General features: G+C 36.1%; 1 protein-coding gene and 1 non-coding gene across 5 annotated transcripts in view; one reads left to right on the top strand and one right to left on the bottom strand.

The window, feature by feature from the left end:
• The window catches only part of creb5b (cAMP responsive element binding protein 5b), a 72,554-nt gene that overhangs the window by 11,523 nt on the left and 45,340 nt on the right, over nucleotides 1–15,691 (top strand). For 3 of the 4 annotated variants that reach the window (XM_077574901.1, XM_077574900.1, XM_077574903.1), the window contains exons 2-5: nucleotides 4,938–5,008; nucleotides 5,182–5,275; nucleotides 8,379–8,500; nucleotides 11,247–11,398. In XM_077574901.1, coding sequence (XP_077431027.1) covers nucleotides 4,955–5,008; nucleotides 5,182–5,275; nucleotides 8,379–8,500; nucleotides 11,247–11,398 — 422 coding nt within the window. In that variant the 5' untranslated portion in view covers nucleotides 4,938–4,954. Of the gene's footprint in view, nucleotides 1–3,849; nucleotides 3,995–4,937; nucleotides 5,009–5,181; nucleotides 5,276–8,378; nucleotides 8,501–11,246; nucleotides 11,399–15,691 lie in introns of those variants that run through there. The other variant, XM_077574902.1, reaches the window with a different exon arrangement.
• On the bottom strand, nucleotides 1,871–1,943 carry trnak-uuu (transfer RNA lysine (anticodon UUU)). The gene has a single exon. It is a non-coding gene; the product is annotated as a tRNA-Lys (tRNA).

Here is a 15,691-nt window from a genome sequence, read left to right as displayed (position 1 = left end):
TATTAGATCAGACATTACCGCCTGCATTTTGCCCACCGTACTTCAAAAGTACAGCGATATCATGTCGTACGCTTTGTTAGTACTGGTATAAGAGTGGCTGTGTACAGCTCAACAGATAACTAACATCATTCCAAACAAGAGGCAAAACATGCTTGCTTCAGCCTGATGTTTTTTTTTGTCACTCCCAAGTAATAAGAAAGCATTAAACCACGAAAGCGGAATAGAGGGCTAACGACAAGTAGCATAGATGTTATGGTAATTTTCAACCTTCAAAACACAAATGATGCAACCCCGAGTGTTATATACTTAACTTCTCATATTTTATTTTAGTTTACCAAGAGGAGGGATAACAACGAATTAAACCACAAAAGTCTGCTAGCTTAACTCGAAACAACACAGTGCGACGAGCGACAAGTAGCATAGATGTTACGAAAATTGTCAACCTTCAAAAAACACAAATGAAGCAACCCCAAGTGTTACATAGGCTGCAAATGTTCTTACATTTCATTTTATTTTACTAAGAAGAGGAATAACAAAGAGTTAAACCACAATAGTCTGCTAGTTTAACGCAAAACAACAGTGCGACGAGCGACAAGTAGCATAGATGTTACGAAAATTGTCAACCTTCAAAAAACACAAATGAAGCAACCCCAAGTGTTACATAGGCTGCAAATGTTCTTACATTTTATTTTATTTTACTAAGAAGAGGAATAACAAAGAGTTAAACCACAATAGTCTGCTATCTTAACGCGAAACAACAGTGCGACGAGCGACAAGTAGCATAGATGTTACGAAAATTGTCAACCTTCAAAAAACACAAATGAAGCAACCCCAAGTGTTACATAGGCTGCATATGTTCTTACATTTTATTTTATTTGACTAAGAAGAGGAATAACAAAGTTAAACCACAAACATCTGTTAGCTTAATGCAAAACTGCATAGCGGGGGCACTAGTGACAAGTAGCATAGAAGTTGCGGTAATCGTCAACCTTCAAAAAACAAATTTTGTACAAAAATGTCGTAAAATCATCTTCTCAAATTGTATTTTATTTTACCAAGAGGAGGAAATGTATATGTTTTCACTATGTTTCTTTAATATCAATATTGAGGTATTTATCCATATATAATATCAAAACGAGAAGTTTGGTTTTGTGACTAGTTAGAACAATACTTCAAGTCAGTGTCACACACTTGTCCTGGCATTCGGCGCTTTTATAAATAATGATAATAAACTAAAGTACAATTTACGTGGCAGGTCCCGAACTTAGTGCTGGAACCCCTGGAATCCAAAACGGGTCCGATTTAGTTTTGGGTGAAATGGTTATTGATTAATAATCACACACACAATTACTTAGTCAAGGATTTTTTTTCCAGTCATGTTTCCTGTGTCCTTGACATATGTTGGTAAGGCAAAACTGTACATGATGTATTTTTCTAAGTTTGCTTCATGGGCAGGAACCCCTTTTCTGATTTGGTTCTTGAGCTATAAAAACAGAGTAAACCTTAATCTTGCACATAATTATAAATGAATTATCGACACACGAGTGGCCTTGCAACAAATGATGAGCTGATATAATGATTGACATGATAATTGACCAACAGCTGCATGAACAGTGACTGAAAAGCCACCGATGACAGTTCAAGCAGGACCTCCAGAAAAAAAATAAAAATAAAAAATTCAAGCAGGACCTAAACAGTGGAACGAAGAATACTCTCGCTTTCTGAAGTCAGAGTGGATTGTTTTATTATTATATGGAAAAACTGTATTTTCCATATGCATAATACCTTGCTCATATTTTGGGTTTGAAGTGCATTAATTACCCAACCATGTACCATACGGGTCTGTGCCACTCCTGCCTTGAAAAGACTACGCCTGAACAGGGACTTGAACCCTGGACCCTCAGATTAAAAGTCTGATGCTCTACCGACTGAGCTATCCAGGCTCATATGTGATTGTAGGCTGTTGAAAAAATCTATTCTTACAACTGTACTTCATCTTCCAAATGTCCTTGACTTCCACGTAGCTCTCATCTCGTCAACAAGGTTGAGCGTTAGACGGGTTCATCAAACATTGGACTTTGCAACCGAGACAGGTAGTCAATCCCTGCTTGTAGTTTTGCATTTGCAATATTAAGTCAAGGTTGTATTTTCCTAAATGCACTCGGGTCCCAGAGCCTTTAAACCGTCACATATTCGGCCTTGGATTGATCTTGAGAAGCCGTTAAAATGTTTTGATGTGGGTTTTTTTTCCTTCCGCTGGTGCTCAACCATGAATGCATTTTTAGATGAATTCCGAATGTGTCTCTTTTTTTGTCGTTGCCATGTCCACATTCCAATTACTGTAAGTGAAAAGAGGGATGAGCATTTGTAGACCTATAATTCTTTGTGGGGTTTTTACAATATTATTTTTAAATGGAACACAAGACACATGCTTATTTTACAAAATGCCATAAATTTGTTTGCAGATTAATATATTACTCTTCTTTTTTTTTTTTTTATCATAGTAGAATATATGGCATGGTACTTGACCATAGCAAATGTTACTTTCGGCAGCGCCTGGCAATATTAAATTAATTCATATTTGTACTGTCTTTATTTTTATTATCGTCAATTCCCAGCAGCCAAAATGATATGGCAGGGTCAGAGTATGTAATGCTCTCCTTGAGCGAGGCATTAAAATCCCCCAATTCTTCCCCAGGTGCTTCAGTCTGTCTCTAAATTGTGTGTAAGCTCTGCTCAATAAAAGCAGTGCTCCAATAAAGTTGAAGCTCCAAGGTTGAACACACTCCATCTCGGAAAGCTGGTTAACCTCCAGTTTGTTTGGATTTCAAAACAATTTTCCCATAGGAAATAATGCCAAAAGAAATAATTAGTTACAGACGCCAATGTAAAATATAAGCCATTAACTGTACATGCAATGCTTTAAATCAAATTTTAACATCCGTCATAAAAATGTAAAAAGAAGGTAACCACTGTAAATATTAAAGTTTCTGTGAAGTGGAAATAAATGTCTTTTTAATTTAACCCACCACAGAGAAGAGTATTGTTTGCATCCCTGCCAAATTTGAATAATTAAAAAAAGGCCAAGTATGTAAAATGAGGCTTTAAATTTGTGAAAAATTAAGTTCTTTCCATTCTCAAATGCTGTTGGTGTATTACTACGTTTGAGCCACAAAGATATATCCGCTTAAGGCCTCGGGTAGCTGGAATATATCCCGCCGGGTCGCTGCGGGGCTTTTCTGCACTGTGACAACAAGGCGCTCTAATGCGGCCACAACAGCACAAAGCCCCGGTCCACTCGCTGGCTGTCAAGACTGACTTTTTTGTTTTACCCTCTCACTTTTCTGCCTTACCCTTGGCTTACAATGAGGCACTCTAATATGGTCAGGTCAGCCCAAATCCCAGATGCACGTGCTGGCGCCTCTAAAGGGAAGTTAACCGTAAACATTTCTTGACAATAATAATATGTTATATGTGACCTCACTAGTCTAAACATGACATTCTGAATAATATTACATTTGTGGAATATGAGATATAAAGCAAAATCCAGCCGTTTTTTTATCCATCTCAGGGGGCGGCCATTTTGCCACTTGCTGTTGACTGAAGATGACAACACAGTTGCTCAGGGCTCAGGCAGCGGCCAATCACAGCTCACCTGTTTTCTGAAGCTGAGCTGTGATTGGTTGTTATGTGAGACCTCAGCAACTGTGATGTCATTGTCACTCGACAGCAAGTGGCAAAATGGCCGCCTTCTGATATTGATAACAACTGTTGGATTTTGCTGCTTAACTCATATTCCACTAAGGCAATATTAACCAGAATACTGTATTTAGACTAGTAGTGCTGCATAGAACATACAGTCAAGATATTTTCTTTGAGTTGACTTCCCTTTTTAAAAAAAGAAAATCCTTGCACTTCAGCCTTTCTCCGTCTCTAATATGTAATTGTACATTTTCAGAAATTATCTTCAAGAAGTCAACCCAAACAATCTGTCGTAAGTGTATTCAGTAGTCTAAACACGGCATTCTGATGAATATTGTGTTTGTGGAATCTGAGTTAAACAGCAAAATCCTCCTGTTTTTTTATCTGTACCAGCTCCTGAAAACAGGTGAGTCGTGATTGGTCGTTATCTAAGCCCTGAGCAACAGTGATGTCATTTTCAGTTGACAGCAAGTGACAAAATGGCCGCCCGCTGAAATTGCTAAAAGTGAGTGGATTTGGCTGAATAACTCATATTCCACTAACACAGTATTAATCAGATTTTTAAAAAATGCCTACCGTAACTGTACAAACAATAAAACACAATAACGAGTGTCAAAGCTGAAAGGCAGCTTGCTAGTTGTTGACTGACGGTAGCAGTTAGCATCCAACCCACTGCCTGAACTTCCGAAACAAAACTGCATGTTATGCCGTCAGCGCTGCTCTGCCAAATCTCGCCCTTCTCGTCCTTTACTGTCATAAAACCCGACTGAGTGAAACTGACGGTGAAATGGCTGCTTCATGATGAAACTTGAAGACATAATCCCCAAAACCAAAAAATGAAATTTGAGTGTCTTAACCAATTTGTCAAATTTTTCTCCAATTGCAAAATTACGGTAACAATTGAGGAGAAAACAATTTTCTCCTAACCTTTAGCCAGCAGATGTGGTCTGCCTCTAAATTCCATACGACTTTTGTTTGTCAGGTGTCCCAAGAGGATATTTTGCTAAATCCATCATTTTCAGCCCTTGAAAACCACAACCCATTACTTTAATGTAATTTAAAGTGAAGCGTGAGCAGGCGTTGTTTATTACTGAAATTACCTTGCAGCTGGCTACAGGTGCAATATAATTTTATGCCACACAAATGAGTGTATTTTTCCCTGTAGGATGCTGCTGTGAAAACCTGCATCACTTACTCCCTCTCTTTGTTTTCCTCTTTTGTCTTTTTTTTTTTAGTTTTATGAGAAGTTGTGATGAACTCAGACCCGGAAAGGCCGTATATTTGCAACGCTCCTGGCTGTTCTCAGGTTAGTGCGTCAAGACAAAACAACACTGCAAGTGTGTGTTCATGTGCGTAATATGAAGAGGAGAGGAAAGACCTCATGATCTTTTACATATAAACAATGTTTATTTTTTTTTTAGCTGTATTCACTAAAACACCTTTTAAATGAGTCTTTGTTTTTATACATTTCCTATGCAGCGATTCCCCACTGAAGACCATCTGATGATACATCGACACAAACATGAGATGACCCTAAAGTTTCCTTCCATAAAGAATGACAACTTGTTATCAGGTGAGTTACGGCTTGGCCTGTAATCTTGTTAACAGCCATGTGACGCACACGCCCAACAGATGCTGACATATGACTGAGACGATCGTGTTTATTGAGTGCCTTCACAACTCGGTCGATTTGCATTCGGCCATCATTAAGGTTGATCTTCTGCTAAAGGTGTTTAGTCAAAAGATGGCTTGATAATTTATGGGAAGGTATTTATGAATGTAACTTGTTGCAGAAGATTCCCCCCACTAGCATACGGATCCCTAATTATCCCAAATAATAACAACAATGATAACATAAGAATACTGTAATAATAACAACAATGCAATAACTTGTTGCACTGGTGCGCCCAACTTTTTTTATTTTTTTATTTGCACCTGCACAAAGATTAGATGCACCCAATTTTTTGGTTGCATCACAATTAACATCGCAGTTGTCTATTTTTTTTTTAACTCATTCACTGCCATTGACGGCTATAGACGTCAAACAAGAGTATGAAAACATAGAAAAATATTTTTTTATTGTACATTTAAAAAATCTATAAAATTTGTGATTAATCACGAGTTAACTAGTGAAGTCATGGGAGTAATTATGAAAATCTCCAAATTTTTATTAATCTTTTCTTCTTCTTTTTTTTATTAAATAAAGTAAGATTTTTTTTTTAATAATCTTTTGTTTAAAAAAAAAGATTAATAAAAATTAAGGGCGTCAGGCGATTATTTTTTTTAATCATAATTAATAGCATGACTTCACGATTAATCACAAATTTTATATCTATTCTAAATGTACAATAATATAAAAAAATTCTAGGGTTTCATACTTTTGTTAACAAAAGTGAGAAAAATGTTAAACTAATAGAAATAGTTCAAATGAATTTTTGACCTCTATAGCCAGCAATGGCAGTGAATGAGTTAATTATTATTATTTTTTTACAATATTGCTAACTGTGTTTTTTGGGGGCAATAATGACTTGTAAATTATTATCTGACAATCTGGTCATCATTAGGTTCTTTATCTGAAAAAAAAAAAAACATGCAAACGTTCACGTAAATAAAAATGGGTACATGTATGATGTGTTTATGAAAAGAAGAAATGTCTTAATCTTAGGTGCTGTTTGGACATACCAGTGTGGAAAAACAAAAGAACGTCATTTTGAACATTCATTTTCGTGACTAAAGCGTTTTGGTGACTGAAAACTAACTTTTAAAATTGTATCTCAAAAGTTTTGGAAAAGGTTTTCCGCCATTTCTGTGAAAACAATAAAAAGTCTGCTAGATTATTATGGCAAGATTATTATTACCCACCATTTTCTCAGGCTTCCTGCAGATCATTGTTTTTTTTTAGGCATTACATTTATTTATTTTTTTGTTGACAAGGACAATGCAATCAGACAAAGCTTGCAACTGATGTTGAGCATATAAAGTTTAGCAGAAGCTAACTTACAACTCCCGTCCCTGGTTGAGCTTTTTACAATTGATTCACAATCTAAAACACAAAAACAATTCCACTCCTTAAAAATAATAAAATCAGTTAATATAATAGAGTACAATAATACATGTTGCCCATTCATTCACTACACATGGGCATAGTTTTGATTAATTTTCAACCAGTTTTTAAGTTTGGATGTAAATGTTTTAAACTCAGAGATAGCCTTTATGTCCATGTATCTAAAATCAAAAGGCCTTAAATGGCATTAAAATGTCTTTAATCAATCTCTCAAAAGTCTTTAAAAAATAAACACATGAAAATTAGGACGTTATGATTGTAATTAATTTATTTTGAGATTATCATTCTTAAAAAATAGTTTAGTTTATGACTATTGTGCAATCTCGATTGTGAAACTAAGTTAGGTAGATTTAGTGGTCAATTATGTACTGTAGCAACTTTGGACCTGGAACACTTGAAGTTGGTCTTAAATTTAATTTCAAATGCTAACAGGTGAGCTGCGATTGGTCGTTACCTGAGCCCCGAGCAACTCTGATGTCATTTTCTGTCAACAGCAAATGACAAAATAGCTGCCCCTTGAGATGGATACAAAAAAAAAGAGTGGATTTTGCTGCTTAATTCATATTCCACAAACACAATATTAATCAGAAAACCGTGTTTGAACTATAGAACATCTTATTGTGAAGACAAAATGAAGGTTGACTTCTTCTTAGGTAGGAACCACAGGCACTTATAATCAAACATCCGTTCGTGTTCACATTTATTATTCTTATAATTATGATTACTGTTATTATATGGATGACAAAGAATTGCTTGCACATGAACTTGATTGTCTCATTTCCGTAATCTTAACATCATCTGTCAATCTACTGTGCAAAAACCAATCCGTAATACAGTCTGTCTGCCACACGTGTCATCCCTTAGCCCTCTTCCTGGACTGCAAGATCACATTTTGTCTTTCTTGCTCAGGTTACACACCTCCGAGGCGCTTGCATATTTTTTCATAAGAAATGCTTCAAATGAAAGTAGCTCTTCCTTTGAGCCTCTCCAAAATGACGAGCAGTCATGAAATGTGTGAAAAAATTTTTTTAAGTAGTTTATTAATTTATTTCTTGCAAAATGGTTTTAGTTAGAGGTCTTATCAACAACTCAACATCAATGTTTTCGTTTTCTTTCAAGCACTTTTAGCCACCCAAAAAAACTTATTTTGGGTTCATAGGTCAAAGTGAAACAAGCCTTGGTCTCCTGAAAGTAGATAAACAGACTCTGAGCTCTGCTTTTAGCCTTTGAAACAACCCTGATCCTAAAATCACCCTCAACTGTCTGAAACCTGATCCTTGCGCCCCCCCACCCCACAAAGCCAAGTTGAATACCGCAGCTTTTGAGTGCCCTCAACAAATGAGACCCCCGCTTGGTGGGTGAGATCTGTACTTTATCAGGTGTTGTCGACAAGCGTCTCTCCTGCTCCATCGAATTGACAAATTGTCACGTTAATAGCAACCACATTATAGTAATGCACCTTTTGTTTTTCAAGCAGTTATGTGAATGCTGCAAATGTAAACAAAGCCGTTCATGCAATCAAACATCACAGAACTAAATGGAAATAATAAATGGAGTCCAATCAATCAAAAATAAGTGATAATAATGCTCGTCTTTGCTGCTTGATGTGTAGACCAGACGCCAACGCCAACGCGCTTCCTGAAGAACTGCGAGGAGGTGGGACTGTTTAGCGAGCTGGACTGCTCCATCGAGCAGGAGTTTTGCAAAGCACAGGAAGAAGAGGACTCCAAACAGGTACTGCGGGAATAGAAGCATCGGGTTAAAACAGGTGAACCTGAAGCCGCATGCTCTCTGACAGGGGTCAGGTCAGGTGCTGATGACCTCCTATCTGGTGCAGTCATCAATCATATCACTTTTCCACCGCTTTTGCTTTGCAATATTAGGTCAGGAGAGAGATTCTCCACATTTGACTTTACTGACTGTACTTTTTGACTTTTTTTCATACAGTTTTACACACAACACCCTATAATGACAAAAAATAAATAAATAAATAAATAAAACAAACAAAATAAATAAATAAATAATAACAATAAAAATCCATTTTAAATAAAATAATATATATTTTATTTATTTATATAAAATATTTTTTAAATTTATTTATATAAAATAAATAAATAAATACATATATAAAATATATTTATTTATTTTATTTTATATAAATAAATAAAATATGTATTATATTAAATAAATAAATACATATATCAAATGTATTTATTTATTTTATTTTATATAAATAATAATAATATTTTTTATAAATTTATTTAAAAAGTATTTTTATTACTATTTTTTTTGGGTTGTCATTATAGGGTGTTGCTGTATGAAAAAAAGTCAAAAAGTACAGTCAGTAAAGTCAAATGTGGAAAATCTCTCTCCTAACCTAATATTGTGTATTTAAGTGTAAAGTGTATTTAAAAAAAAAAACTTGTACATATTAGTATTCACAGCCTTTGCCATGTATCTCAAAATTGAGCTCAGGTGCTTCCTGTTTCCACTGATCGTCATTGAAATGTTTCGACGGGCTGAATTAGAGTCCACCTTTGGCAAATTCAGATGATTGGAGATGGTTTCGAAAGGCACACACCTGTCTATTCAACGTCCTGCAGTTGCAAGCATCAAGTCAAAGGAATTGTCTGTAGACCTCCTAGATTGGGATTGCAGTGCTGGGGAAGGGTACAGACAAATTTATGCTGCCTCAAAAAGTTCCTAATGAGCACAGTGACCTCCATGTGACCTAAAACTCCTGAATTGAATGATTGGGATTAAGGGGCTGATTCTGGGGGAGAGTGAACCCTTCCATCATGACTCAAATGGTAAAAATAGAAAGTAAATTCCTCCAACAAATGTGGAAAAATCATGGCGCCACATATTTTTTGTTTTGACTGGTCATATGTTAGTAGGCTTGTTCATCAAGAATGATGTAAACCGGTCAAAGGGGGGTTATGGTTTCTTAGTTAATCAAAAACAATGATAAGAAAAAAATCACGAAGAAGAGAAAAACCTATAAACAGCACCTAGACTTGACTTTTTGGATAACATTTTCTTATGTGTTGTTGTATATTCAGTTTAGTGCCCCAGCCTATGACCTTTCGTCGGTCTTGTTGACATTGACATATTTGTCATCCACCACAGGTGAGGAGATGAGAGATTGACTTCTCCACCTGTAACTTCAAATAAAACTTCAGTCTTGTCGTCTTGCCGTGCTGACAATACCCACGCAGGCGTGCAGCAATGTTTAGGGGAGTCCTTTGTTCATTTAAAATAAACATATCATCATACAGCAACGCTTTGTAGATTTGGCAGATGAAGACGATGCGGTGCTACTCGTCAAATCATCACAAGACAGACTTCTTATCTAATCTGCCTGTCTGGGAAAATGTGTGGTGCAAGTTGTACTTAAGGATGTTGTCCAAGTGTTTTGACTCTGAATCTTGTCTGTGCCCGGGTCAACCACGTCTAGCCTCCCCAGTCTGTATGCTTTATGACGGGAGGTTTTGCCAAGTCAGCAGGGGGCGAGTCCCAGCAAGCAAAGTACACAGAAATGAACAAATGATAGATAGCACTGAAAAATGTGAAAAATGTCTAATTTGCATATCCTGTGCATCAAATGTAATCTGTACGTCATTCACAGTCATATTATAATGTAATACATACGGATGATACAGTATATAAACATACAATTTTAATATGTAATTTTAATATACACCCCTCAAAAGAAAATAAAAACGAATTATACGTGGCCCTAATACGCAGTCGTGAGGATTAGAAATCATTATATATAGCATTATTTGGGTAAATAAAAACAGCATTTTTTTGTCACCATTGAACACTATTTTACTTTTAAACAAAATATAGAATATTTGGTATAAATCAAACGTGTACCATGTTAAGTTTCGTTGGTGAGCTTTTTTTTTTTAACAGATTCACGGGCTACTCATGTTGTTCTTGGAGCTAATTAGTACACACTGGCACCATTTTTTAACTTTTTTTTTTTTTTTTTTGGACAATGCTTATTAATCAGCAATTTAGCAATAAACAGTGTGTATTTTGTCTTGCTCCCATCTGTACCTGGTCACCTAGCTTGCTAGAAGGGGGGAGTGGGGGAGTTAATTGGGGGCAATTAACTTCAAAGGGGCGGCTCTTTACTAAATCCTGCAAGCCAATCGTATTTTGTCCTGGTTAAAGTCTCCTTAAAAAAAAAAAAATGAAAAAGAAGAGTACATTACTGGTGACAGCCAGTATTAGCTAATTGAAACTTTGGCTTTTTAAAGCCATGGTAAAGCGTCAAACTGTTAATTGGCCTATGCCTATACCAAAATAATGTGACATTTTGTGCGACTTGATTTTTGTGAAAAATTTAATAATTTAGTTCTTTAATGTTGGTTTGCTGTTTAGCGGTTTTGTGCCATCCTTAAAGGGTAATTTTTATGCAGCATTATGATCATTTTCACTTCATCCTCAACTCTTGTATTTGGCGTTTCAGAACATCTCTCTGCACGGCCAGGGGGGGCAACACCAGCACGCCCACTCGAGAATGGGCAACCACGACACCAGCATCGTGATCCAGCAGGCACTACCCTCTCCTCAGTCCAGCTCCGTCATCACTCAGGCTCCATCCACCAACAGACAAATTGGGTGAGTCAGCCATTGTAATCGAGCTCACATTTAATTAGGAACCAGAGAATGCACCGAATGGAATGTATTATGTGTTTGCATAGAACGGGGGTCAGCAACCTTTCCTGTCAAAAGGGCCATTTTAGGCCAAATAAATAACAAAAAAATATCTGCCTGGAGCTGCAAAACATTTGAACATGTGATGAAGGAAACAGTGTTAGTCTAATGTACTGAAGGCCCAAGTGCTAATTAGAGCTACACCATAACAGAAAAATGTGCAGCATCCAATACTTTGAGATTCATTTTCTTCTACCGTTCATCTTCTGCTTTTGGATTGTTATATATTTTTAATTTTTTCATGCTTTGTTTTTCATACATTTTTAGATTTTCTGCCATTCTGTCAAATTTCTGACATTTTTTACAATTATATGGATATATTATGGTAATTTTCTGTCTTTCTTTTTTTGAACATGTAGTTTTTTTAAAAATCATTTTTTTGTCTTTTTTGCTATCAATTTTTAATATTTTTTACATTTTTGTAGACATTTTATGGTAATTTTCTACTTTTTCTTTCCCTTTTTGGAAATTTAATGGTCATTTTTTTGGACATTTTTAAATACATTTTAATCTACCTCTATTTGACGACGTAAAAATTTGGACTCTGACATTTTTAAAATCTTTAATTATTCTTAAAAAAATATCTAAATCATATTTGAAAATTAATAACTAAAAAATAGTGGTGTCAAAATTAGTGAGTTAATTTAAAGTTCTTTTAACGCCATTCATTTTTTAAAAATGTGCGATTAATGACCGCACCTTACTTGGAAAACCTGTACTCGGGGAATTCCAGTTGCAACGCAGCTGACACGTCCATGTCAACATTTTGCACTAATTATTATTTAATAATTATGCATAAATTTGTGGAGACTGGGGTCAAGTTGTAATTTAAATTTTTTTCTTAATGTTGAAGATTAAATAGCTCTTAATATGAAAAGAAAATGCATTGAGCTGTCATTAATGTCTTAAAAATGCAATTATGCCGTCTAGTGGCAGAAAAATGACCTCATCACAAATCAAAATCACACTTTTTACAGTACAATAATTTAAACTCAATTTTATAAACTATTATGCAATCACAGACTAAAAGATGCAGCCATATTTTTTTATTAGTTTAACATTTTTATGTTAACAAGAGTATGAAAACTTATTATACATTTAGAACAGATTAATCGTGAGTTAACTATTGAAGTCATGCGATTAAATACGATAAAAAATTGTAATCACCTGACACCCCTACTAATAAATAACAATATGTAAAAATAAATATATATTAATTTATACATTTTTTTTAGAGATCCACAGGGAGACACAGGAGAGCGACTAAAGAGCCACATATGGCTCCAGAGCCGCAGGTTGCAGACCCCTTGGTATAGAACGACTCGAAGTGTTGACCTATGGTTGAAATATCACAACAAATGTAGTAACAAGCTTGACTTGTCTCCTTTGGCACTGATTGTCATTCTTACTCTTGAGGTAATGTCAGCGTTTTGCTACTTTTTGAGCAGTGAACAAGTGGGGGTCGCTGTACATATTTTGCTCTTCATTCTGCATTGTCCTTCAGCAGAACATGCCAAAGATGAGCTCACTGTTGAAGTTCTCAGTATTGTCTGCTTTGACAGTGGTTTAGCATTTCATGTTCTGCGGGGGGGGGTTGCTCCACTATGACACAGGTGTGAAACGACACTAAAAAATTGGGAATAGGGGCCGAATGCATTCCGTTCCTGCATGTCCAATCCCAAAATATATTTATCATATATTTTTCGCTGTATTTGCTGCGAGGAATTTAGCCTCATAGTGAAAGTGTGTAGGGTTCATCTTAAACACTCACTTACCAAATACGGTCCCTTGCCTGATAAAAGGATAACGCAACATATGTGGTGTGACAGTGAAGACTTTCAGCTGCTCGTGGTTTGATATGTACGAGCTCTGTGAAAGTCTTTCTTGCAGGAGGTTGTGGTACTCTTTATCTTACGATTACACTGACCGGCCGCCTTAACTGCCTGTTCTGTACCCCGAGCACCTTCAGAGTTGTGCCAGCTTTGTGTTACTTTAAACCAGACCTGCGGGAAGCTAGACATTGAGATGTCTCAGTGTTGGGCCGCGGCGCTGTGTCGAGGTTATCCTGTGTAGATTTACAGCTTGAGAAGCTTGTGAATATTGGATGGGAGGCCCGTCGCTGTAAGCTTGACTGACGTCCCGTCGGGCTCTTTGTCAAGGACAGGGATGGAATTTCATCCGCTTTGGAGGTGGAGCGGCAATCACGGCCAGTAACCTAGACTTTGCGGGACCTGCTTCACCTGAGTTTACCTGTCATTTAAAACTACTCACCTTACTGAAGAATGTTCACCTCTTCACTGGTTGATGGTCACACATGCTTGTCTGATTTTTGGTTTTGTCGCTTATTCTACTCTCTGAATGCTTTCTTTGTCTTTTTGTCTATAGTGGAACCTCAGTGACATTGGGTGAATAGTCATTAGAAAAATGCGGAAGAAAAGTGATTAATTTAATTTCAGCTTCAATCTGTTGTCATCATGGTAAATATAATGTTTTCAATAAAATTTTAACAATAGTTAAAATAAATTAATTAATAAAAAGGAATGTTTTTTTTTAAATGTTTTAAAAATATTTTTTTAATTAATTTATTTGTTTTTTGAGCTATCCAACCCCCATTTTTCGTTCATCCCATGTTCAATATGTATATTTTAAAATATATATACAATATATATATATATATATATTTTTTTTTTTCAATGTTGTTATAAAGGGCATCAATTAACTCATTCACTCCCAGCTATTTTCACTGAAGCAACCCCCTTCGCTCCTGGCTGTGATTTTGACTGATTTTCCAAGGCCCACAGAATATTATGTTCTATTGCTATAAAAACATGGAACCTACCAAAAAAGAGATTACAGCAAAAAAATATATATTTCTATCTGATTCCATTCTTCAGCAATTAGCATTAGAATATATACTGTATAAGTTTTATCATTATTCACAAATCTGTTTAAAACTGTGGGGAAATTTGCTTTTTTACAACATGGCCCTGGTTGATCTCCTATACTCTACTGCCACCTGCTGGCAGTTTTTGTAATAACTATCATTGCTTCAACCGTTCTCTTCATCAAAGCCTTCTGTATGCTCTAGCATAAAAAAAACATAAACAATGTATAAAAACATCATTAGGAGCATGGTAATATTTAAAATAGAATGGATTTATACGTTTTTGGGATCACCTGATTTTGAGTCTCGATCTGATTCCTTTATAATTAGAAGGGGGGGAAAAACTGCATCCCAATTATTTTTTTTTTTTTTTTTACCAAACGATCCCAAAACTACACCTTTTTATATGGCTAGCAGAGAGCAGTGGTTAAAACCAACTAAAACGTTGAAATCTTTTGACATTTTTTCCGGGCATATCAGTTTTTCAGGTAGCATATGTTAAACGCAGCTCTATCCGAATGCTCAATTTACAGGCATTGCAAGTTGCCGTAGCACTGTCTCCACTTTCCACATTTCCATACTGCAGACATTATCATTGTTACATGACGCTAGCTTCAGGTTAGCTTCCCGCGACAACTACCAAAATGTTCCCTCACTGGCTGTGTTTACTTCCGCTGTTTCCAGCTGTGTCCGCGATGTTGCATAGTATAAAATATTTCGATTTTTTTTTTTCCTTTGGCAATGTCTGCGTACCTCTGGATTATTTTGTTGCTTTGTAGCCCTTGAGAATAAATAATTGATTTTAATCCCCCAATCTTTTCCGGCTGATTCCAAACAGCTGAAAATGATGTGATCAGGCCCGATTTCCGATCATGTGAACAATATGCCGATTTTTGCAATCTCTATCCCTCGCAAATAGCGCGTGTCCACACTCTTAATAACCCAAAGCCGTGTGGAGTCGACCTTTAAGATCAGGGGTCACCACTAACATGGTGCTCACGGACAGCAGGTCAACCCCAAGGACCAGATATGTAGCCCATGGGCCCGTTCTAAAAATAGCTCAGTTAGTCTGTGCTAGTGACCAGAGAAGATGAGAAATTGTGATTTCTTTGGAAGTGATCATTGGAAATGTTGAACTTTTGTGGTATTTTAAGGAATATTTGGTGCCAAATGCTTAATTATTTTTTTTTACTATTAAGGCAAGAAAATATTCACAAAAGAGAAATGAGTGTGAACTTTTAACGTGAAAGAAATTTCTATGAGAAACTATTAGTGCTAAACTATGAGGTTTATCCATTATGACACTTCCCAGG

This window comes from Vanacampus margaritifer, chromosome 9, assembly GCF_051991255.1.
Source record: "Vanacampus margaritifer isolate UIUO_Vmar chromosome 9, RoL_Vmar_1.0, whole genome shotgun sequence".
NCBI classification, from domain to species: domain Eukaryota; kingdom Metazoa; phylum Chordata; class Actinopteri; order Syngnathiformes; family Syngnathidae; genus Vanacampus; species Vanacampus margaritifer.
Note: the sequence above shows the minus strand (reverse complement) of the source record. Positions and strands in the feature narration are given on the sequence as shown.